General features: G+C 50.1%; 1 protein-coding gene across 1 annotated transcript; it reads left to right on the top strand.

Annotated features, from left to right (window-relative positions):
- Positions 1-1,792: 1,792 nt before the first annotated feature.
- SCD (stearoyl-CoA desaturase) lies at positions 1,793-22,770 on the top strand. Its single transcript, XM_084264259.1, has 6 exons — positions 1,793-1,825; positions 5,594-5,879; positions 13,411-13,541; positions 16,305-16,510; positions 17,763-17,995; positions 19,040-22,770. The coding sequence occupies exons 1-6, from the start codon at positions 1,799-1,801 to the stop codon at positions 19,237-19,239; spliced, it is 1,083 nt and encodes a 360-aa protein (XP_084120385.1). The 5' UTR covers positions 1,793-1,798; the 3' UTR covers positions 19,240-22,770.
- The last annotated feature ends 1,347 nt before the right edge of the window (positions 22,771-24,117 follow it).

The following is a 24,117-nucleotide window of genomic DNA, read 5'->3' as shown; positions in this document are numbered from 1 at the left end:
CCTGTCAGTTTTCACCATCTAGGAATATCTTCTGATGTGGGGTCCCTGTTTTAATGCTGTGCCTCAGAAAGCGGGAAAGACTCGCTCCTAAAGTAAAACTGAAATACAGACTTCTCTCAGACCTCTTCACCCACCACAGTGAAATGAAAAAGGAGGTTCAGACTTTTCCCCCTTTTGCTGGACACCTCTAAGTCCAGAGAACAACAGGGCTACTGTTATTTTTCATTGTCGCTTTCCCCTCTCGGTGCTTACAATGCTGCTCCCTTTTGCCAGCTGCCACTGAATCAGCCCCACTATGTCTGAGCCCAGGGACAGACTCTGCAGGATCTTGGTTGTCTGTCTGTATGTACCTCATGTGGTCAGCTCCATCGCTGCAGGATAGCTGCCTGGACAGGATATGCGTCAGGGGGATATGGGCACACTTCAAAATGGCTTTTGACATCCCCATTCCACACCCAGAATGACTCATATGTCAGCAGGGGGGGTGGGGGTCAGAGATTGAACATGGGACACACCATGAGACAGGGAAGGAGCCGAAACAGGTCCTTGCCAGGGTGATGGCACTAGGGCACCCCAAGCCTTGCTGCCAAACAGCAAGGTACAGTAACCACACGGTGGGGTTAGGAGGTCTGTCTCCGGGCTCTGCCACCAGCAAGGTTTTATTTGTAAGGGCCCTCTTTTTTGTTCTTAATGGTGAATGTCTCCTTGGGATAGAGCTTGGATTTTCCTGTTGCTGGCATTACTGGCCGGTGAGAAGGTTGTTATGGAAAACAGCTGATAGCAAACAGAGCTGCTACTTTTTCCTACTGCTTCCCACCCAAAAGGAACTGGGTTTTGATGGAAAATGGCCAGGATTTGTGCTAAAGCATTAACTACCCAACATTTTCCAGACTGCTTTTGCTTATCGAGATAAAACACCTACACAGATACATACACATGCTTATCCGGATATACAGTTATGGGTGTGCTTTTCTTTGCAGAGACAGATGGGGTTTATACATATGTACATATGTATGTATGTATGTACGTATATATAATGTTCCCCATACCGATCCCCTATACAGAGTGGATGCTTTACGACGAAGTCCCTTCTTTCCCCACCGCACTCCGCAGCCAGCTGAGGAAGGGGTTGAGGCTCCATCACCCCCAGGCGCCTCTCATTTCATCAGGGGCAGCCTTCGCGGGCGCGGAGAGGGGAATACGGAGGGCCGGCAGCACCCCCTGCGCAGGCGACAGGCCGAGCCGCGCTCCCCACGGCGTGCGCGGAACCGAGCGCGCAGGCACCGGCGGCCGCGCAGGGTGCGCGCCGCGGGGAGCGAACAGCAGATTGCGGGCAGCCAATGGCGAAGGCAGGCCGAGGTGGCACCAAATTTCCTGCAGCCAATCGGCTCGCGAGGGGGAGGGAAAAGCGAAAAAAAAAAAAGAAAAAAAAAAAAAGCAACCAGGCATCATGAAAGAGCCTGGCCCTCGCCATCCTCCTCTTCCTCAGCATCCTTCCTCCCGCCCATCGCCCCGCCTCCCCTCCCGGGCACGCCGAGAGCCGGGCCCCGCCGCGACTCGTCGCGTTGACCCCGCGCATCCCATCCGCGGGCAGGGGGTCACCGGGAGGCCGGGGCACGGAGAGCCCAACCCCGTCATCCGCCAAGCGAGCAGCCCCGCTTAAATACCTCGGCGCCCGCCTCCCTGAGCCGCACAACTCTCCGTGCGAGGGGCCGACAACAGCCAGCCTCCCTCCTCCCGCCGCCGGGAACCTGCGCGCCCGCGTACCACCGCTGAGCAGCAGAGACAGGGCCGCCCCATGCCTGCGCACTTGCTGCAGGAGGAGGTAAGCAGGGCTTAGCCGGTGGGCCCGGGGGTGCGGATGCTTTGTCTTCCCCTCGTCCTTTCCTTCATCGCGGCAGCTCCGGCAGCGGTGCGCCGCTGCCGTCTGGGGAAGAAAGGTCTCTGGGCATCCACGCGTGTCCGTGCACGCACACATCCATCCGTGCACACATACGTGTGTGCGTGTGCCCTCTCTGTGTCGCTTCTCAGTCGTGAGGCAAAGTCATTTGCTGCTAACTTAAGACCCAAGCCTCATGGGAAGACTGTGAATGAAGCTGGGATCGCCGCCGCTGGCATTATCTCCCTGGGGAGTCTATGCCCTTGGATAGATCCAGCATAAAGCGCAGGTTTATCCAGAAAACATCCACCTACGCATGCTGGTAAGGGCTTTTCAAGAAGGTCTTTTGTGCCAGCAGGTCGTGGGGGTTCCAGAAATGCTCAGGCTGTGATTTTGTTTTTTTTTCTCTGTTTTACTAAGAAAGAGCTTTCACTGGCAGCATTTTTAAAGCAAATGTTGCACCAGGGAGCGTCTCTAGGACAGACACAAGGTGAAAGCGGCCAGCTGCCCAGATGAAATGAATGACTGTGTCTACATTGCCAGAGCCAAGCAAACATACAATAGGGAGACTGCCCATTTTTGGCATAAGAAGATCTGAACAACTGGAACCAGGAAGATACTCGGAGCTGTTGAATCTGTTACAGCTTTTCCGGGTTGTTTTTTTTTTGCCCCTCCTGGCAGCCACTCTTTGTCCAAGGGGAGGCAGGGGCTTGATTCTAGTATTCTTGCTCTCAACTTCTCATCCTTGCTACTACTGCCTATGCTGAGGAATGGAGGTAAATCACAGTCTAGCTCTCTTGCCTATCACCAGCATGCAGGATCTCCCCCGGATCCTCTTGTGCAGGTGCATGACCTTTCAGGGATGCTGAGATGGAAAGAACTTTACTCCTCTTCCCACCCAAAACACATGCCCAGGGCACAGTGCTCAGACTGTGTTTCATGGTCTCATGTATTTTGGGGTATATTCTGGAGTCTGGAGGGAATCCTGTCCCTGGGTCACACTGGGCATATTCAGACATACTGGACACAAGATTGAGTGCCCTGGGGCCCCAGCGCTGAACCCAGCATGGGAGCTTTTGAGCTGCAGTTGGTTGTATAAGCTGGCTGGATGCCAGGATCACCTATGGCGTGTTCAATGCTGGTGGGGGGCGGTGGGGGTGTGGAGATGTGGGAACACATCTGTTCTGCAGATGAGAGCTGCAAAGTCATTCAGAAATGAGGGTCCGCTCATGAAAATTATTTAGTTGGCCTCCTCCCCCTCTCAGCTCTAGACCCTGGAGAGTCCACATCCCATTTTCCTCAGTAAGAGCTGCAGAAGCCACTAGGGCTATAAGGGGATAAAATCCCTCTTTCTTTCCTCCTCATTTCCTCAGTCTCCAGCTAAATAGCTGCCCACCCTCCCTCCCTCTCCCCTCCATAACCCCCCACCAAGCCCATAATGGTGGAGCTGTGTTCCACTGCTGCTGTACAGCCCTTTGGAGTTAAGGTTACTTTACATGTGAGAGATGACCGGTTCCATTGTGTGGCTGTAATTCCAGCAGCAAAGGTCTGCTGGTAAATTTCCTCATGTGGCTACTATGATTCTGGAAGAAGAGATTTTTCCCCCCTGTTTCCTTTGCACTCTCCCTCCTCTGCCCCCGCATAACTTTGACAGCGACATAAGCTGTCGCAGAGGAGAAAAAATGCAACTCCAAACCCACATTCTTACTCTGGAAGCAGCACGTCCATCTGGGGAGCGTTACCCGTCTAATTATACCACCGGATCTCTGTTGGGAATTTTTCCTGCATAGACAAGTCTTCGGTCTTCTTGGTAGATTGTCTTCCAGCCAAAACGCTAGAAGAGACTATCTGACACTTTGGAATGGGCAGGACTTTTCCTTGCCTAATCTGTGGATTAGAAAACGCTTCTCGTGGCTTTTTTTCGAGGGGGGCGGGGGAGGATGGGATTGCCTCTACATTCTCCAGCAGCTCCGAGTGTCACCCCTCTCAGAACGCTAATTAGGAAAAGCAGGTAGAGACAGCCTATAGCTGGGATGCGGTGGAGCCGCTCCCGAGCTCAGCAGCTGCCTGGGTTCTGTGAAAGCAGCAGGGTACTTTGTGGCCGTGTCCTTTTTCTTTCTTTTTTTTTTTTTTCTCCTTTCTAACCTTCTGTAAGGAAGAAAAATCTTAGAGAGCTCCCCCTGTAGAGATCATTTTACTTTCCAAATGTGGGGAAACTGTCAGCTTTGCCAGCTCCTCCCCATAGGAAGGTATGTCTGTAACCCTCTAGTTTCTACCCTTGGGAAAGGGAGGAGTTGGGGTGGCCACGTAAGCTGCCTGGCCTGATTTTAATGCCTCCCTCAGGAAACTAGGCCATGGCTGGACGGGGGTCTTTTATGGGTGCCTGGGTGGGAATATGCTGTTAATTCAGGAGAGATTTCTGTTGTGAAAGGAGGTTTTCCAGCTTGGCCGTGATCCCTCTTGTGGTCCCTGCTCTCCTGTTCCTGCTGGCTGGCCTTTATTGCCCCTTTGCATGGGGAGGCGGTGGTGCACGCAGCAAAGGGACATGTCCTTCTATCAGGCAAGGGGATGGGGTGGCATGCCCTCCCACCAGTCCTATCCCATGTGCTTGGCATCCCCTGGGGTCAAGCCCCATTCGGAGCTTGGGCTCCAGCCTGACAAAGGGATGCGAGCACCAGCAAACACAAGGCTGTCATGATGGAGATGGAAATTGGTGATTCAGGGTCAGTGAGCTGTCTCATTAGGGTCAGTCCTGCCTGCTCCTTTCATCATGCATGCCTGATCGAGCAGGCTGTCTGTCACTCAGCCAGGACAGGCAAGCGTGTGCAGAGGGAATGTTGTGTCACAGTTACAGGACAGAGCCGGGAGCCAGGATGAGCCAGCCAGGATGAGCCAATTTGCTGCTTAAAATTTCCTCTCTGCATGCTGGTGGCCTCAGCTCAGCAGACTGTTCCTGTGCCTCAGTTTGCCTGTGGGTGGAAAGTGGAAGAGGGATAAGAGGCTTAGAGCAGCCATGGGATAGGATGTTTAACTAGAAGCATACTGCTCAGCTGCTTCTCTCCACATCTCCAAGCATGTCAGTCTTACCACATCTCCCAGCCTGGAAGGTGACGCAGAAGGATATAAGGAGGTACCCCAGAGGAGTCTCACTGTGGATCTTCCTGACATCCCCCTAGTGAGTGGGGTGACATAAAGAGGCAGAATATCAGCAGCAGTCCAATGATTTATAACAAAACCATGTTTCAGTCTGTATTTCTTTCCCACTTCTTTGTTCATTCACAAGATTTCCTTTATTGTTGTCTGCTTATGCACAAGCCCAGACCACAAGCCCACCTAAAAACGCCCACTAATAAAACTGAAGGAAAACAAAAATCCTTGCAGCCTGCATATGATTTCACCAAAGCAATGATGGAAAAAAACCCCTGGCTTTCAAGACTTTACTTTCTGCACCCTGTCCATCATTCACCTCCTCTCCCCAGAAAGATTAGGCTCCCTCAATCTCAGGACATGACACCATGGGGCCAGAGTGGGCTCTTCTTGATGCCAGGGGCTCAGCTGAAAGAATATGGGGCCTGCCAGGGAAACTGCAGGCTACAAATTTTGGTACTGCCAGTCTAGCTGCTCGTGTTTCAATTCACTGCATTGTAGCCACCAACTTCTTTTTTTGTTTTCCCTTTTTCCTTTCTCGAAAACCTCCACTGTGACTTCTCCAAGGAGTTCTCCTCCGCTTCCAGCACCACCACTATCGGCACCGTCACCTCCCGGGTGACCAGGAATGGAGATGTCATCACGGGGAAGGACTTAATCAATCATGAGGACTTGGCAGGAGACCGGGGCATGATGGATGATATCTTTGATGAGACCTACCGGGAGAAAGAGGGCCCCAAGCCCCCCATGCGATACGTCTGGAGGAATATCATCCTCATGAGCCTGCTGCATCTAGGGGCCGTATTCGCGTTGACACTGGTACCTTCTGCAAAGATCCAGACATTGGCATGGGGTAAGCACATTCCTCCATTTGTTTCTTGGCAAATCTCATATCTGTTAGGGTAATATTTTTTTTTCCTCCAAGCTCACACACTCAGGAAGGAGAAAGAAGGGAGTAGAGGTCTTACGTTAGAAAAAGCTACTTTGTGAGCTTCAGAGCAAGCTGTAGGAGGTCTTGCTAGTGTCTCTTGTAAGGTCATGCATGAGAGGGAGGGATTTGGCAGGGGACAGGCAGCTTGGCTGCTGAAAGGGCAAACTTGATTCACAGGCATTAAGCTTGGAAGTAGCCCACACCTGAATGTGCAGCCACTTCTGGGGTGAAGCACAGAAAACGTTTGATGGAGTACTGACAGTCCCAGAAAGTTAGGAAGAAAGATGCTAGCAAGAGCACTTTAAGGGGTGGCTGGGGAGTCAAAGTACAGGGCATTGTTTGGCTTGAACCTGCTGCCCAAAGACAGGAACCACTCCTGTTCTTACCAATGGAGGGCAAATCCCACAGAGCCATGTGTGTGTGGGAAAGAGACAGAATACAGTTGTGCTGAAGATAAAAGTCAAGAGTTAAGTCAGAAGCTCTTGCAAGAGCACAGATTAGCCCCCATCATCCCGGAACCAAGCCTGACAACTTTCAAAAAACAAATAAGCAGCTCTCCAGGCAGCAAATTCCAGTGGAAAGCACAACCCAGCAGAAGGTAGCTAGGCAAAGCTCCCTTTTCTCAGAGACCCTGCCCTGGGTAGGAACCAAACTTCTCCTCTGAGTGCCTGAAAGGCAGCTGGGCGCACAGCCCAAGCTGCAGGGGAGCTTTGCTTTCCACAAGCCTTTGTGTGGACCCCTGGAGATGTCGAGAAGCCAAACGGCTGCCAGCGAGGAGGCAAAAAGGTGGCATCCAGCCCCTGCCTTCCTGTGAGTCAGAGCATCCTGAAACAAAAAGCAACAGTCTAATTTGAGACCTGCTGGCAGGCTTTTGTTTTCAGTGGTTCTCCTGCAAAGTGCTCTGCTGGGAGCTGGGTACTGGCCAGCTCAGCTGTGGACAGGCCCTGGAGCGATCCACCTGGTCTGTCACACTCTCGATGTCTGTCCTGCTGAGGGCTGTAAATAGCAAGCATCACAGCTGGACCAGGAAAGAGATGGCTCCCTGGACAGCCAGGCTGAGACTCTTCCTCCTGGACTATCTCAGCCTCTCACAGGCAGAGGCCTGGGGACCACAGGACTTGGTCAGAGACTGGCTATAGCATCTGCAAAAGGAGAGGCACTGACAGATTCCCTGTGCAGCCAGCATAGCCTTGCAGGAGGACATTATGAAAGAAGACTTTCCTGGGCCTTTTCCTTGTGAAAACCTGACAGGCCATGCTTTTTCCTGGGATGGTGGTGCTGGGCAGAACATGCAGCCTCAGCAAGATCTTGGAGGAGTGTTTCAGGGCTCTCAGTCCTGCTTGGTGTGCCCCGAGCTGGGCTCTCAACTGGAGGCTAGGCAGGGTCTGCTGGCTTCTCTCACTGAGCTGACAGCCTGTGTTTTCTAGCCCAAGCCCCTGTTTTTAGGGCACTGGGGCAAGGAGGAGGAAAAAGGTGAGGCAAGTTTACTGGTTTCATTCCAAGCTGCTGAGATGCACTGTGATTTCCAGATTCATCCAACCGTTCTCCCTTGAGCTCCCCTGAGATACTTAAGTGGGCCTGAGCTTGAACATCATGATCTAGAAGGTTAATGCTGCTTTGCATTCTGCTCAGCCCCACCTTACCCCCAAATGGTCTCTGAGGCAGTGTCTTTCTTTGCAACTACATGCCTGTTTGAGATGTCTGTATGGCATAACATGGCACTTTGTGGGAATCTGCCTTGATGACAGTCTCTCTGGCTTCCCTCCCTCAGATAACTCTGATGTGGAGTGCCAGTTGCTGTCCTGCCACTGTGAGGCACTGCGAGATTCCTTGGTAGCTTCTGGAATGACAGATGGGTTGGGTGTGGGAGAAGGACACCAAGTTTGGGGGGACCGTATTGTTCCGGACTGGCTGAAGATGCATTCTGCCTTATCAAAGCTGGAGTAGCTCCACAGAGCTCCCTGTCTTGCATCCCTGGCACTTGTGCTGGGAAAGGAGCACCCTTCCCTGCAGCCAAGTCAGAGCTTTCCCATACAGTCCATTCTCCTCCATTGCTGACGAGCTGGGACACTCTGATCCTCCACAGGTCTGGCTCCTCAGCAAGGCTCCCTGCTCCTTTTTGCATCGCCCTTTTCTCAGTTCTTACTTTTCTTTAGCACATAGAAGGCATCATCTCAGTGGCTTGCTGTTATTTATTCAGCACCCTCAGGTAGCAAGGAAAGGACCACAGTTCCCATTTTACACACAAAGATAGAGCAGCAGAGACTTGCGTTGCTCCTGGCAATACACTACGGGTTCATGGAAGAACATCTCTCCCAATGGTAGTTCTGGAGCTGCTGGGGTTTTTGCTTGTTTCTTTGCTTGTTTTTCAGATTATTCATTCCTTAGGCTGTGTATGTATAATATAAAATTAACATGGCCCCAGATGTTCTCTGCTGTGATACTGCAGGCAGCCGTGGTGCCTGGTAGCTGATCTGCCTTCTATATTTTATTATAAGTAGCAAGCCCCTCTTTATACCCTCCTCATCCAGGCCACTGTCTCCTTGATGTTCCAGTCCCTCTGAAACCAGTTATATTGGTGACTGTGTCCTCTTTTGTTTTCATTTCTCTGTGTGCTAATTCCTCTTTGTCTCTGAAGCTCTCCAGCCCTGCCTTCATCATTGTTTGCTGTTCTGCGTTGCTGTGTGCATTGTATCCCCTGATCTCTTTCTGGTACAGAGCTTCCCAGAACGAGCTGGGGTTGTTGATCAGGTGAGAGCTCACCATAACGAGAGCTCTCCGAGCCCTTCCAGCACTATGGCTTTCTAGCCAGCTCCCCTTTTATTTACTGTCTTCTCCACTGCACTTGACAAAGGCTTGCGCAGTCTTTTCAGGGATCACAGGGCAGACCTGCACGGCATTTGCCAAACAGCATAGAGACTGAGTCTGGAAAGGCAGGATGCAAAGGTGATTGACAGTTTCTTCTCTAAATGCTCTGAGCCTCCCTGTAAACATGATTTTCAGGTTATCTTCCTGGCCCTTGGGTGCAGCAGACCAATGATATTTCTGTTAACTCCTGTTGGCCTGGCCAGCAATGCCTATAAAACAATGAGGGTTCCTCTCAACAGCTCTAACAACACCTCAGCTCCCCACAGTGCCAGCAGTGGCAGAAATATGGGTTGATATGATTTTTTGTTGCTGCTGTGTTATCTTTGGATCATGGAATGTCTTACTGGATAATTTAGGCAACTCTGACAGCCTGAAAATCTCATCCAATACTACCCCCAAGCAATGTGTCCAGTAAATATTTACAGAAGTTTTTTGTTACTTTGCCATCAAGACTACTGCTGGCAACACCACAACACCTCTCTGCTTAGTGTATTCTCCAGGCTTAACTAGCAGGTGGCACAATTCTCCCAGGGTGGAGGGGAAGTTCTGATTTTGCCAGATAGGGAGGTTAGGTTTTAGCAACAGTACCTCCTATTGGTCCTCCTAAACACCACTCCCCCTGTGTAGCCTACACATTTCTTCGGTCTTAGTACTGTTCTCCTCAGAGTAGCATAACCCATGGGGCTAGCAGGACTGGGAGGCAAGGAGGGAACAGTCCAGAGCTGTGTTTTCCCTCACACTGAGTAGAAGCCCAAGGACATCTGCTTGGAGCAGGGACAGCTCTTCATGTAAACATCCTTGGTGTTGACTGCAGGTGACAATGCCTTTAGCACATTCCTGGCTTCCCTTTCATAACTTAAGGTCTGAATCTGGGCCCTGAAGAGGTAAATGCTAGCGAGTCATATGGGCATGACTGAATCCAGAATGGTTTAGGTTTCATTTCTGGAGCACTGAGTGCATATTACTGTCAGTGGTCATAATTCTTTGTATTCCAGTTGAATGGGTCATTGGGATCATCACCTGAGGGTTGACAGACAGTCTTTTGGATCTTGGATATTTCAAAGCATGGTGTGGAAGATGGGTTTGAAACCTCAGCTGATGAAGTGCCTGTGTCCTTCAGTTTGGGGCAACATCACAGGGCAGCTGTGAAAATCTGTGCTACTTTATGTCACCTTCTCTACTGTCTTTCCAATTTCATTCCTAGTGGATGATCTTGGAGGAGCTTTTCTTCTTCCCTGCACAATGCTGATTCCTTGGCTATGCAGTGATCATCATGGTACTATTTGAGGTGATGAACCCTCTGAATCATTAGGGTGCTGTATTGTTCTATTTTCCATCAGGCTTTTCAATCTTCTTGTCCTTATCCTGTTACTGTCACAACTCTTAGGTATGGCGGGTGGAGCTAATAGTTCCCAAGTAGGGGCTGGATTACTGTGGGGCTGGGTGCCATGTAAGCACATACTGAGAATCAGCTCCTTTCCCACAGAAAAGGTCTGCTACTTAGGTAAACTACAGCTGCTGTATATGGGTAAGAGGCAAGGCAGCATGGGAGTATAATTAGAGAGTTGTGGCTATTGTAGAGACCTGAGACAGAGCTCCAAGACAAGTCAACATGAGCTGCTGAGGTTCATGGGCTCTCGGTGAAAGCCATGACTGCTCTGTGCCAGGGCACTCTAAAGCAGTGGGTACTCATTCAAATTTTTAGCAGAAGTTTTTGGGCACCACCTGAAAGCTAATAGTACTGGGTTGTCTGGTTTCTGGGTCTGTCAGTCTCCCCATCTTCTTTTTTTTTTTGTTGTTATTTCTTGTGCTTGCTGGTATGTCTTCATTGCTCAGGTCATCTTTGTCATACAGGCAGATTCTGAGAACTGCCTGTATAAAAAAAGATATGGATGAGCTTACTTCTTGAAAAGCTTAAATACCACAATCCTCAAACAGAGTCATCTTCCTGGGAGTTTTTTTACCAAAAAACTCCCAGTCAGCATGTGATAACTGATGAGAGAGAGAAGCCTGAACTCAGGGTTATAAATAGGGCCTGTACTCACCTAACCAGGCATTTACTTGTTAGTGCTATTGAAGACCACGAAAGATTGCACAGTACCCTCTGTATCAGTAACTCATGCCTACTTGCCCCACAGTGGAGATGGGCTCTTTCCCTAGCAAGTTGCCCCACAGAGCAAGCTGCTGTTGTTTCTTGTAGGCTCCCTGTCTGGTGTTCTTCATGGAGCCTGTGTAGACTCCTGGATGCTCTTCTCAGCTCTGCCATAAACTGTTTGTCACTCCTGGAAATCCACCTCAGTCACTGAGGTGTGCACCATAGATACAAAGTTGCCCAGAGGTCTTAGGAAGTGTGGTTTGCAGGGTATATCTGGTTATGCCCAAGGGAGAGTGTCACACTGCCACTAGTAGGAAGTAGCTGAAACACCCAGGAGTGGGTTTCATTGTTACTGCAGTGTCTGAGGCCAGAGAGGTTCTGCAAATCAGAGTCATACAGTAGGTGCTTTTTCAAGGTTTGCTTTTCTGTATGAATCTTTGGGGACAGTGACTGATTTAAAGTGAATCTTACAATCTAAAACAAATGGGGAACTGGTGATGAGCTGGTTCTAACTTTCAAATCAGCATCACGAGGCTGGACCTTCAAGGTGTCCAGCATCAATACCTTCCTGTCAGTAAGGCCAAAGAGAAATCTTAATCAAACACCCTGCTCCAGCATCTCTCCCTTCTCCCCTTCCAGGCTTGGCCAGCTTTGTGAGCTTTGCTCAGCTTCATTGTCTCTTGCAAAGGCTGGGTCCTGCTGCATTTCTATGCATCTTCATCTCACTTCGAGCCCTATAAATCAGCCGTGAATAGTGACTGCTCGGCTCCTCCAAGAGACCGCAGAGGTGCTAGCAGACACAAGGCAGAGGTGTGCTGGTCTGAGGCTTGCACTGCATTCAGCTGCAGGGAGGGAAGCCAAGGGAGATGATGAAGGTGGGGAGTCATGGTCAGATCAGCTGACAGGGAAGGTTGCTGTTATACAGCAGGGTGGGAGTGAGGAGCTTCGTGCAAGTTTAAGGGGCCAGAAGAGGATGTTAAATCATCTGAGATGGGCTTTTGGCGGATAAGAGATTAGGTTTGGAATGTAGCAAAACAAAAGGGAGGTGACAGAAGGAAGAGGGAGCAGGAGATGATGGGAAATAAAGCCTGGATTATTGTGAAGGAAAGAAAAAAATGACAGTGCCTTGTGCATGTCTCAGATCTCTGATTCCAGGCAAGTTTCTGGCAGAGTATCTATTTTCTGGGTTGAAGATAAGCTTGATTAGAGCTATTTGGCTGGACTGAACGATATTGTCAAGCATACCAGCAACTCCTATCCACGGGTTTATGTGTAAGAATAAGGAACTATTTTCATGATTGATCCAATTGGTGGGAATCTGCAAATTTATACCAAGAGAAGAGTTTTCCCTGAGGAACTGGTAAGAAGGCATCCTTTCCCCACAAGGGACTAAAAGTAGATGGATTGATATATACACAGATGAGCACCCTTCCCTCTCAGTGTCTGTGCTTGCAGGGCAAACCAACTGTTGAATGCCCCTTCTTTCTGCCAAATTGCCTAACACTTCCTTCCTAGAGAAAAAGTTAATTTCAGATCCAATTTTCTTATCCCCAACTTCCCAGTGTAACGCTGCTATGACCCTATTGGGGTCTTTTCTCCATTTTAGTTCTATGAACAGATGCTGGAACACAGGTTAAATTCCAGAGGGCCCATGAGGTCACGTGGGAATGATCCAGAGGCAGAGGGATATGGTTTTTTACTAGCTGCCAGAGGGCCAAGGAATTCCTTCTGACCTGTGTGGAGAGGGAACACATGAAGCAGCCTCAAAGTTCAACTGGGCCCAGCAACACCTGCCTCTGCCATGGGCATGACTTGCAATGAGTTTTTTGCCTTGAAGTTTCCTTCCATAGATGGTGCAGGAGCTGAGCAGAGGGGGAGATCAAAAAGACCCTGGGAACAGGACCCTCTGGGCAGGTTTTAAGTCAGCAGTGGAGCTGATGGTGAAGCCTTCAGTAGGTTAGATCTTTTTCTAGTCAGATTATGCTCAGAAAGGGAGCAGAAGAGAAGCCTAACCATGGGCCTGAGCTGTCCCCCTGAAGAACTGTAAGATCATTAAAAAAATGTAAAAAAGGTTTAGTGGGGAGTGGTGAGATAGGAAAGCAAGACCCTTGATTATTTGGGCTGGGACGAAAGGGGGAAGCTGTTCCCTGGTGGACTGCAAAGCTGAGTGGTTACCACAGGGCTATATGGAAGCATACTATTTTCACAGATGGCACTACACTGAAGATCTAACCCTTCTCACAAGTCTTATAAGGGGCACTCTCCTCCTTTATCAGAGGTGAAGAGCTGAAGTGATTTGCTCCACATTGCTTAGGAAGCCTGTGGTAGCTTGGACACTCTCACATTGATTTTTATTGCCCCAATCTGTGGTCACCATGAGCTTCTCTCTGGATTATACAACTTTGGGGGAAGGCCTGCCTTTGTGCTGCCCTGCCTGAAACTTTGCTGTAGGCTGACTTAACTGCTTCAACACTTTCTTTTCCTCTCCAGCTGTTCTGTGCTTCCTGGTGAGTGCGCTGGGGATAACAGCTGGATCTCACCGCCTCTGGAGCCATCGGTCCTACAAAGCCACACTGCCCCTGAGGATCTTCTTGACTATTGCAAACTCCATGGCCTTCCAGGTAAGCACCCACTCGATGTGCCAGTAGTCCTCAGAAGGAAGCATTCCCCTGAATCCTTATCTCAGATACAAGGCACAGACTGATAGGGAGGTTCTTCTCTCCTGCTCTTGCTCTTTCTAACCTCTTGTTAGGAAACAACTTGCCCTTTCCATCTAACATTGCGGTGCTTGAGTCAGCTTCACTGTCTTCACCTTGTCCAGCTAAAGATTGACTCTGAGACAAGCCTGGTGGGGAAGGGCTAGGAAAGCTTTGGAAAGCAGGAATGTACCCTTCCTTCAAGGTGCGGTCTCCCTGTTCTTGCTCCAGGTCCTGTGAAAGAGGTGTGGAGGTGTAAGTGCTCTCCTGGTGTTCCAGTTGCCTCACCCTTCTCTTGCTGCATGGCTCTTACTGGGGGGAGACATCTGCACAGCCCAGAGAGCCTGGCTGTGGAATTTGCTGCTACAGAAAGCCCAAGAACGTGTTGAGATTATGCAGTTAGGGAGATGCTTCTCTGTTGTGGAAGAGTGACATTTAGGAATAAACCTGTTGTAAGTCACATCACTAGCTTCCAGAGAGTCATCCCAGGTCAGTGATGTTTCAAGGAGAGAAGGGTTGGGCCCATTCAGAGTGGCTCGAGTAACTGCAGCTGATAAGCACCTCACAGGATATTGCCTAACCACTCAGGAGAGCACTTCACAGTCCACAAAGCAAAGGAACCTGTAAGTCTTTAGGGACTGTAGAAAGTAGCAGAGATGGCCCTTTGGAAATTGGAATTGCACAGAAAAATCCTGGTGGTCTCTTGAAGTGAGATGCTGCTGTGAGGGATTTCTAGTGGGCAGTCCTTCCTCAAGCTGGACTTGAAGGGACTTCATACAGGTGTGTAGGAAGTACAACCTTCTGAGGTTGGCAGGGTAAAGTGCTTTCTGCTAGAAAATTAACAGAAAAGTAACAGTAGTGTGTCCCTAAGTAATTCTCCACCTGAGGTATGGGGGAAGGGTGGGCATTATCTCCCTTCCTTCCCACCCCCCTCACCCTCCCCCCCTCCCCATGTAGCTTCACTGACATATAATCAGCACAGGGTGGGGATGGGGTTTTTGAGCCTTGAAAAACTTTATAAAATCACAATTCACTGTCCTGTTTTCAGTTAGCACCAAGCTGGAGTCTTTAATGAGGAAGAAGGACCAAGCTGCTTATTTCGACTACTGGTCCAGCACTCAGCAAAGGAATAGGATGAGTTGCTGTGTACTGGCTAGTCCCGTACAAAGACCATCTTTCACAGGGTTATAGGGCAGAGGGTGAAAGAATTTGCTGAGCTATTGCTGTAGGGGATAGGAATAGACAAAGATGAGAGCCAGACAGATATTTCAGCTTCAATAGGAACTAATCCAAAGTAGTACTGAAAATTCAGTACCATTACCCATGGATTTATTTTTTTTTAATAGTTGGTTTCAATAAGATCAAGAGAATGTTTATTTTCAATTTATCTCATTCCTGTTAGTGGCAGCAGCAGTGGTAACTTTTAAAGCCAGAGAAGATTATAGATTATCTTATCTGAAGTTCTCCAGAAAATGCCTGTTGGCAGCTCAGAGACCTATGTCTTGTGATGTCAGAGAATTTGGTAATTCTGCCCTTGGTTGGCTCCTCCACCTGCAAGACCAGACAGCTGTATCACAGCAGAAGCTCTCCTTGTTATAGCTTGTAGCTGGAAACTCCCAAGGAAGGAAACATTCTCCTAGGCTTTGCTTGCCGGTCTCAGAAAGTCATGATCAGTTGAAGGAGGAGTGGTTACAGCACTTGAGGGGTGAGGAGCTGTGTCTCTGCTACAGGCTCCCTGTGATAAGTCACTTGGGCTTTCCAGGCAAGAAAGAGGGATGATTATGCCACTTCCTTACCTTCAGAGTGTTTTGAGGAAAAGTCCTATGTACTTATGAGGTTAAGTATCCTCTTGTGCACTACAGGCAGTAGAGAAGTGCTCGGATTTGTTTCATCTTTTCTATGATGGTGTAATACACGGCTTTAAGCACACCAAAATCTTGGTATAAAGGAATGAACACAGGTTAATTAAAAACCTATTCGTAAAACTGGCCAAAACAATCATTTCAGAATACAAATGATGAAAGCTTTGACATTTTCCAAACTGTATTGAACAGTTATGGGACTGGAGGGAGCTAGTTTTGAAAGCTGCCAGTGAAATGGTGTGTTTATTCTGTATCTAAAGAGGGGCCTTCATTTTAAGACTCTCTGATTTCCAAAGGGAAAAAAAAAAGTTAAAAACCCCCCTCAGCTCCAAGTTAAACAGATCTGTCTGATTTGGCAATCCCAGGAAAAGCAAGGCAGGTTGACCCATGGAAAATGTCAGGGCAGAGGGAAGGGGCAGGTTGATCAGTTCCAGCTGGCACCATGTAGGGATGGTGACAAGTGACCTACAAGAGCTGAGCGCTCGAGGTGGGAGGAACCAACTGGCCAATGAGGGTTGGCTATTGCAGGGGTGGGGGCAACAGGCTGATGCTGAAGAGGATGTGCAAGCCAAAGCCTAGAGGTAACCAATTAAAGAAAAGAGAAAAGGTGACCCAACCAAAGAAGCCGATTTCAAATAAAATTGGTTGAGTAAAGAAGATCCAACCTCTTATTTTAAAAGCCAAAACCCCCAAACTCTAAAGAAAGATAAAATGACTGATACAAGTTCAGGTCAATGGGATTTACATATCAAAATGTTTTAGGCCCTTTTGATAACTTGGACACTTCCAGCCCTGGCCCTAAGACTCAGCTCCTGTTGCCTTGCAGAATGACATCTATGAGTGGGCCCGGGACCACCGTGTCCATCACAAGTTCTCCGAGACAGACGCAGACCCTCACAACGCCATGCGGGGCTTCTTCTTCTCCCACATCGGCTGGCTGCTGGTGCGCAAGCACCCGGACGTCATAGAGAAGGGCCAGAAGCTGGATCTCAGTGACATAAAGGCTGACAAAGTGGTGATGTTCCAGCGGAGGTGAGTGGTGGGGTCAGCCCCGGCATAGAGCCATATGGGATGGAGTGGGGACTCCACGAATAAGCTGGGGACCCCGAGTGCCCTTAATGGAGGAATTAAAGGCATCATGAAAAATGTGAGACTTTGGTCTATCTGAAGCTTTGCTGTGGGATGAACCCGTGAGAAAAGAGCTGTAGCTCTCCTATTGGAAGTATTTAGGAGCTAGTGCTACCTCCAGCCCTCCCACACCTCTTCCTTGCCTGCCTACCCTGTAGCATCTTACCAGTGGCAGGCTGAGCTTCCCACTGCAAAGCACCTCCACACCTGCCTGCCCACAGCCCAGCTACTGACTTGGCTAGCCCAGAGCCCATCTGTGGGTGCCTCCAGGCCATTCTTGGAGATGTTGTGGTACACCTTCCAGGCCATGCCTCTTTCCCTCTCCCATCAGTCTCCTGGAAACAGTGTGGTGAAAGAAGAGTTGAAAATGGGGACATGAGAGAGGTTGTCACTGGGAAGGACAGTCTTGATTCACTGGTGCCTCCTGGATGGGGTTTCTCTCAGCTGTCTGGGGATCTACTCAGGCTGATCTCCAGAGCAGGTGAGCCTGTCACCAGGGCTTCAGGGATGGGGCACTGAACGCCAATAGTAACCACCCTCACTTGGGAGGTCCCTAGCTCAGTCCCAATTGAACCAAACAAGTGTATGGCTTCCCTCCTTTTTGTGCCTGGGATTTTTCTTGTGGGTCATCAGAGTGGTTCAGTTTCCTCTACTCCCACCCTTTCAGTGTGAGAGACCCCACGTGCTCATCTGTTTGATGGCACAAGTAAGTGTACCTTGCTTGCACTTGGTGGGGTGAATTGGTAGGTAGGGAGGAGTTGCAGCACTGGGCCAGAGATGGAGAATGGACCTTCTGTGGGACTCTGCAAGCATGGGGTTGCCTTTATGGGGACCAACATAGCTGCGAAGCAAATGGAACATGAGGCCAATAGCAGCAGCTAGTGTCTGGACTCATGGTGATGAGGACATTGTTTTGTGCACTTGTGAAACTGAGACAGTGAGAACAGGATTTTAGTTCAAGTCTCCTGCTTGATAATAAGACTTGTGAGTCTCCAGGAATCCTGCATATCCAGGGCAAAAGATGCAAGGCTCCAGGGCGATGTATTTCTGTATTTTATTTTCCCTGTGTAGGTGAGTGTGAATCCTCCAAAGGGAGGAGGACTTCCTGTCCTGCCTCTGCCACTGAGCACTTTCCTCCTGGTCCCTTCCTTTACAGATACTACAAGCCCTCGGTGGTGTTGCTGTGCTTCACACTGCCCACTGTAGTGCCCTGGTACTTCTGGGACGAGTCCATCATCATCAGCTTCTTCATTCCAGCCATCCTGCGCTACACCATAGGACTCAATGCCACTTGGCTAGTGAACAGTGCAGCTCACATGTTTGGCAACCGGCCGTATGATCAGAACATCAACCCGCGGGAGAACCCCCTGGTCAGCCTGGGGGCCCTAGGTACGTTCAGCATCCGTGTCTTTCACTACCTGTAGACTGTAGAGTGGGGACTGCCCCTCAGGGATGCAGCTTCTGGGAATTTCTGTGAATCCAGGCATCCCCGTTTCCCCCTGCAGCCTTCCCCTCCAGCCTTTGCATCTGGGGGTGTTTCCCAGGCTGGCCAGTGAGTACACAAGGGCACTGGGGTTATCAGCTCCCACCAGCCTCTCTCCAGGCTGGAAAGGACTCTGCTACACTTAACACCTACTTATCTCAATAGCAGTATTTTATTTACCCTGCTCGAAGGTCTCTCTGCCGCTTTGGTCAGACTGAGGAGCATGTGCTGCATTCCCTGATAATCTGTCTTAAATTTGTCAATTTGAAAACCAGCAGTTGCTCATTTGGACATGTCATCAGGGGAGCTGATGACTTTTCAGGGTAGCTGAGGATGAGACAAGCCAGCTGATCTCGTGCATTTCCCTTAAATTTGGGGGACCTTGGAAGGTACATCCCAGGGTCAGCATTTTCCTTGATCTGTTCTTCCAAGCCCAACTCCTCAGCTGGTTTGCATTAGTGTACACCACTGGGGCCACCCTGATTTTATTTTTTTCACTAGTGAAGGACCTACTCCTGGAAGGGATTTGAATTGTGGAGACTCGGGGAATAGGAGTAGGACCCCAGGTGATGTTATTGGAGGCATGAGCACAGAAGCCAGCCTTTACAGCCTCTGGAGCAGAGGGTGGCTGACTGAGTGGCTAAGTCTGACTATTTTATTGTTGCAGTCTTGTAAGCAAGAGCCTTTCTCAGTTCCTTGCCACACACTTGCTTTCCTCTAAAGCACCATAGGTCCTCTATGACTATCATTACCTCATTTGGGCCAGCCTGGGCTTGCTGAACCATGCCCAAATGAGATAGGGTAGATTTTAGCAAGGCAATTGGGCTGAGATGAGAGAGGAGAGCCTGGACTCAATCCAGAACTGTTTCAGGAATGTGGCGCTTTGGGCCAGGAGAAAGGGACTACCACTGAGAACTCTTCAATATCCTCTTCCTGATGATGTTTTACAGGAGAAGGCTTCCACAACTACCACCACACCTTCCCCTACGACTACTCCACCAGTGAGTTTGGCTGGCGTTTCAACTTAACCACAGCCTTCATTGACCTCATGTGCTTCCTGGGGCTGGCCAGTGATCGCAAGAAGGTCTCCAAGGAGGTCATCCTGGCTCGGAAAATGCGGACTGGAGATGGGAGTCACAAGAGTGGTTGAGTTTCTGCTTCCCTTCACACACACATCCATGCCTCTCCTCCCTCCTTTTTTCTCCCTTTCTCCCTTCCTGACCCCTCTGAACACGCTGGACAAAGGTTTAATGTTCTGTTTACTAACTACTGAATAATGCTACCAGTTTGCTTAAGATAACGATAATGAGTTTTAACCCCCCTCCCACACTGTATTTTACATGATGTATTTAAGATCTAGAACTCTGCCTTTATAACGCAAGGCCGCCCCTTTCCCCCTCTCCTTTTCCTTTCTATTTGTCCCCTCCAGCCCCTCTACCCCACCTCCCGCTTTCTGTCATCCTGGTCTCTCCCTGGCAGAGGAGCTGGTAGGAAGCAGCCCGGGGAGGCCGATAACAGACAGCTACATACCATGGAGTTAAAGGGAAGCCTGTACCAGCCAGCTGAATAGTTGGGCCAAAGTCAGTGACCCTCTCCCCACCACCATTCCCCAAAATTCCTTCCTCTGTCCCTCCTCCTTTCTCAAGGGCTGCTGACAGACATGGCATGGTTAAACTCCCCTTCCTGGGAAAAGCAGCCCCAACCCCCTTCCTTGCCATCAGAAAGAGTTGTCTCTTTCCAAGATGTGTCTTGGGAAGTTTTACCCCCCTACACATACTCCTCTCTTGCTGGGGAGAGGAGGGCCCCTAGACTCTCTCAGAGTTCCAGACAGGTCCGTAAGTGTCTGGGAAGGGTCTGGCAATGGCAGTGGGCATTGGATGGCCTTATTACCTCATCCCTCTGGCGTCGCAGCCTCCTTCCCAGCACTGCCTGTCACACCCTGTGCCACCACTGCCTGCAGGGACTGAAGGCAGAGCTTGGCTCTGGGCTCCATGGCCCCTCTGCAGAGCGACATCGAGGAGTGGGACAGATGGAGGGGTGTGCCAGGGGTGGTTTTGTTTGCCCCGACGAGATTTTTGCCAGCAAATGAGACTTTGCCAAAATGGAGATGAGGAGAATGATGTAAACCAAAGCTCCACCTCTGAGTTAAGCTGCTTTATGTGCTGGAGGAACAGGGTCCCCACTGGGTTGCAGGCAGATGAACTGGTGTCCATGCTTGCCCTGTGGATCCACATCCTGTACTGAGCACAAGGATGGGGCAAGGGAGCGTCTGCAGGTGTAGGGAAAGGGTGAAGGTGTCCGCAGGACCAGGCCACCCTGTCCTCATGGACTCTGCTCAGCTGATTAACAAGTGCCTGAGAAACACCAACACAGGGCCAGGCAGCACAGGGGCTTGAAGGATGCAAGACACTGCTGCCAGTGTGGGCTGCCTCCAGGCTTTCCTGCCCAGGGTCCAGTGGTTTGCAATTCCCTGGGAGGCACTCCTGAGAATACAGGGAGGGGAGGTGAATGCAGCCCCTTGTTAATCCCTTAGCTTGCCTCCCAGCCCCCTCAGCAAGCCACCTTGCCACCTTGCTCTGTCACTGGTGGGGCAGGCAGCAAGGATGGCTAAGCCTGCAGAAAGGTCAGTTATAATACTGAGCCAATGTGGGCATGCAGCTGGAGGGTGTGCTGGGGAAAAAAGTCCTCCTGGGTGTTGTTTCCTGCAAGTTGCAGAGGCTGCAGCTTCAGTTCAGGCAGTGGGTTAGGTTCTGGGTGTTGTGGCCCGGAGCCCCTCACTGGGCTGAACATGCTTGTTTTTCCCCCTTAACTCTCCCCATTATTATTAATTTTATTATTAGTTGTAGCAATAGTATTGGTTTTGTTGCTTAAATGCATCGAATGGAGCTGGAGGAAAGCACAAAAGGTGGCTGGAACGAGGTGATGTTGGGGTTTGCAGTGTCTCGCTTATTCAGGCAGGCCGGGTTGGGCAGAGACGGAGCGGATGCCAACTCCCTCACCTCAGCTCTGCCATGTAGCAGCCAGACAAGCTTCACAGGAGCAAGTCTCTGCAGCTCTGCTTGCTCCTGCTGCTGCAAAACTCACCAGGAGCCAGTACAGCTCTGTGATGTTCTCCTTAAGGAGAGAACGTTTGTTTCTCAGAAAGGAAGTTGTCCTCCTCTCCTTTTCCCTTCCTGCCTCCACCATGGCCTTTTTACTGTTCAGCAGTGGGACACTTCAAGGTTTTGAGCCATCAGGAGTGATGCGGTTTCCAGCCAAGAGGTACAACAGGGAGGGATGAAGCAGGGAGCTCTTCAGCTCACGGTGTCAGGAGATGGCATCCTTACTGCTCCAAGCCCCATGACTGCCTGGGGAACCTGACTTGGGCAAAGGGGCTGTGGCTAGAATTGTATCCTACCATTAGAAAAAAAAAAAAGATAAACATTGTCAGCTCTCTAATTGTGGGCTGACTTAGCTCTAGTCTAGACCCTTCTAAACTGATGGAAGCCTTCAGAGGAATGAATTTGCTCCAGCCAGTAACTTGAAAAAGGTGTGGGGAGGGAAGAAGGTGAGGAGAATGATTTCCTTGCTCCTGGTGCCCTTATTGTGTGACATACACTATTGTAGAGAAGCATGCCATGACATGCTGCAAATATTTCATACCCTCTCAGCAGAGAAGCAGGGTTTGACATCAAGGGTTCCTTTGAAATTTCAAGTGCTGTTTTGGTTCCAGAATCTGGAATTAGGGTGGAAGCTGATGAGCAGTAACCAAACAGTCCTGGTGTTTGCCCAGTCACTTAAAGGTAGATTGGCAAATATCTCTGGGTGCCTTAAATCTTTCTTTAATATACATAGGAGTATTGACAGCTATTTGATGTAATTTCTTTTCTTTTTGTTTTGCTGAATTGTGAACATTCGAGGGGTTTCTTAATTATTTAATTGCCTACATTGAACTGTGGGTGCAGGTGATTTTGAATGTATTTGAGTTAGAACTTTTGTTAGATTAAGAAACAGATACAACACTTTAAGTAGAACTTTGTTTGATATATATATATATACACACACACCTTTAAATATATATATATTTTTGGTGGCATGTTTGTATCCTGGACGCGTCGTCTGTATGTTTAGCTTAAATGAGTCTGTGAGAGGTGGAAGTAGAGAAAGCAGCAGTGGAACCTTGTGGCTAGAGCAGCCGTTCTCCTGGGACCTGTTCCCAGCTTAGCTACACGTGATTTGGGACAAAGTCACTTAAAAAAACCTCTCCGTGCCTCGGTTTCCCTGCCTGTAACGGGGTTACGCCTGGCCTCCCAGCGAGGCTCGCTGCCACCCGGCCCAGCGCAGAGGAGGGAAGCGTACGTACCACACGCACACCGCTGCTGGCAGAAGCATGGACTGGTTTCTTTTCCAAAACCATTCCCAGCCCCGCTGGTACCGTGACGAGCAGATGTTCAAGTGTTGGGTGTTCAGGGAAGGATGGGGAAGCTGAATCTGCGCATTGCCTAAGCTCTGTCACTGTTAACATGTGAGTAGGATACAATTTTTTTCACAGCTTAGGGATTTCTGCATAGTCGTATCTCTGTTTTGTGTACTGGAAAAGAAAAACAAACTTTTTGAAATAATTTCTACTAATATGGAGACAGACATCTGGTTGTGCTGATCTGAAATTTTATTTGTTCATAATAAAAATGTTACTTTCAAACTTCTGGGGCTGATGACTTGGGGGGGGGAGGGGGGGGCTGCGCTCGGCAAGGCACACCAAGCCCCACCGGGACGCGTTACCGTTCCCGAACCCCGCTGCCTTCTATGAGAACCCAGGAGGGGAAGGAGGGAGGAAGAACCCCAAAAACCCCAGCCCCGACCGCTGGCTCTTTAAGCGCCGCGAGCGAGCGGATGGTGGTGGCTGGGCGGCCGGGCGGCACGCCCCGCCGAGGCTGCCCCTCGCCGCGGGGTTACTGCAGGTTAACGCCAGCCGGGGCCTCCCGCCAGCGCCTTGCGGCTGGTGGATACACATGCGGCACAACACGTAATACCGGCAGCCCGTCTCCCCGGCCCGGCCCGGCCGCCACCGCGTCAGGCGGGTTCATTAACCTCAGCGAGGGGGAATTTTCCTCCTGAAAGAGCCAGCCTCCCTGCGCTCCCCACCCCTTCGGCCGCTGGAGGGAAGCGAAAGGAGAAGGGGGAAATCCCCGGACCAAATCCCACTTTAATTGCTGTTAGTTAGCATCCCCCCTCCCCGCCCCCCAACCCGCCTTTTGAACATCCCCTCAGAGCGGAGCGAGCCCAGCTCTGCAGGGCTCCTGCCTGCTCCATGGCGGGGGGAAAGGCAGCGGGGCTGGCCTTGCTTGCGGCAAACTTCCCACCTCCAGCACTGGGGACCTCCGATCCAGGCGGTATCTGCTGGCACTGCCAGCCCCTTGCAGCTGGCATGCCAAAGCCCTCGGCAAATCTGGCCCGCGCTTTGGTTTCCAGCTGCAGAAGCTGGAAAGCCCTGTGGATGGGAAGGCCGGAGCCAGCGTGCAGCAAACCCGAGTGCAGGGGGGAGCACAGGGGCGAGGAAGGGGGATGAAGGCAATTTGGGAGGAAGGTCTGGGCTCTTCCCCCAGCCACGTTCTCCCACCTGGAGGTGTGTGACCAGCTCAGGCGATGTGATGCGTGGCTGCCCTGAGCTGTAGAAAAAAAGCAAATTAAAAGCTCCATCTCACTAGCTGGTCACAGAAACACGTCCCTGGAAGTGACAGTGAGGTGCTGCTGCTGATAATCCAACATGATTTTGATCCCAGCTATGCCAGCATAGCCCCTCCTAAAACAAGCGAAACAGAGAAGGCAGATCTTCAAACCTCCTGATTATTCAGCCAAGCCTAAAAATAAAGTTAATGATCCCCCTTGTCTGGATTTCATGAGAGTGGAGCTCAGATCTTGGCCTCTCCCTCTTCGTTAAAGGCTGTTATTAAATCCCCTGCCCAAAATGTGTTTTCCTGTACTATCGTGCCCTTCAGCAGTTTTGAGCTCACTGCCTGGAAGCATTTAACACGACTGTTTTTCTTGG

Source organism: Gallinula chloropus, assembly GCF_964237585.1.
Source record: "Gallinula chloropus genome assembly, chromosome: 5".
NCBI classification, from domain to species: Eukaryota; Metazoa; Chordata; class Aves; order Gruiformes; family Rallidae; genus Gallinula; species Gallinula chloropus.
The sequence above is the reverse complement of the archived record's forward strand: the minus strand, read 5'-3'. Positions and strand labels throughout refer to the sequence as shown.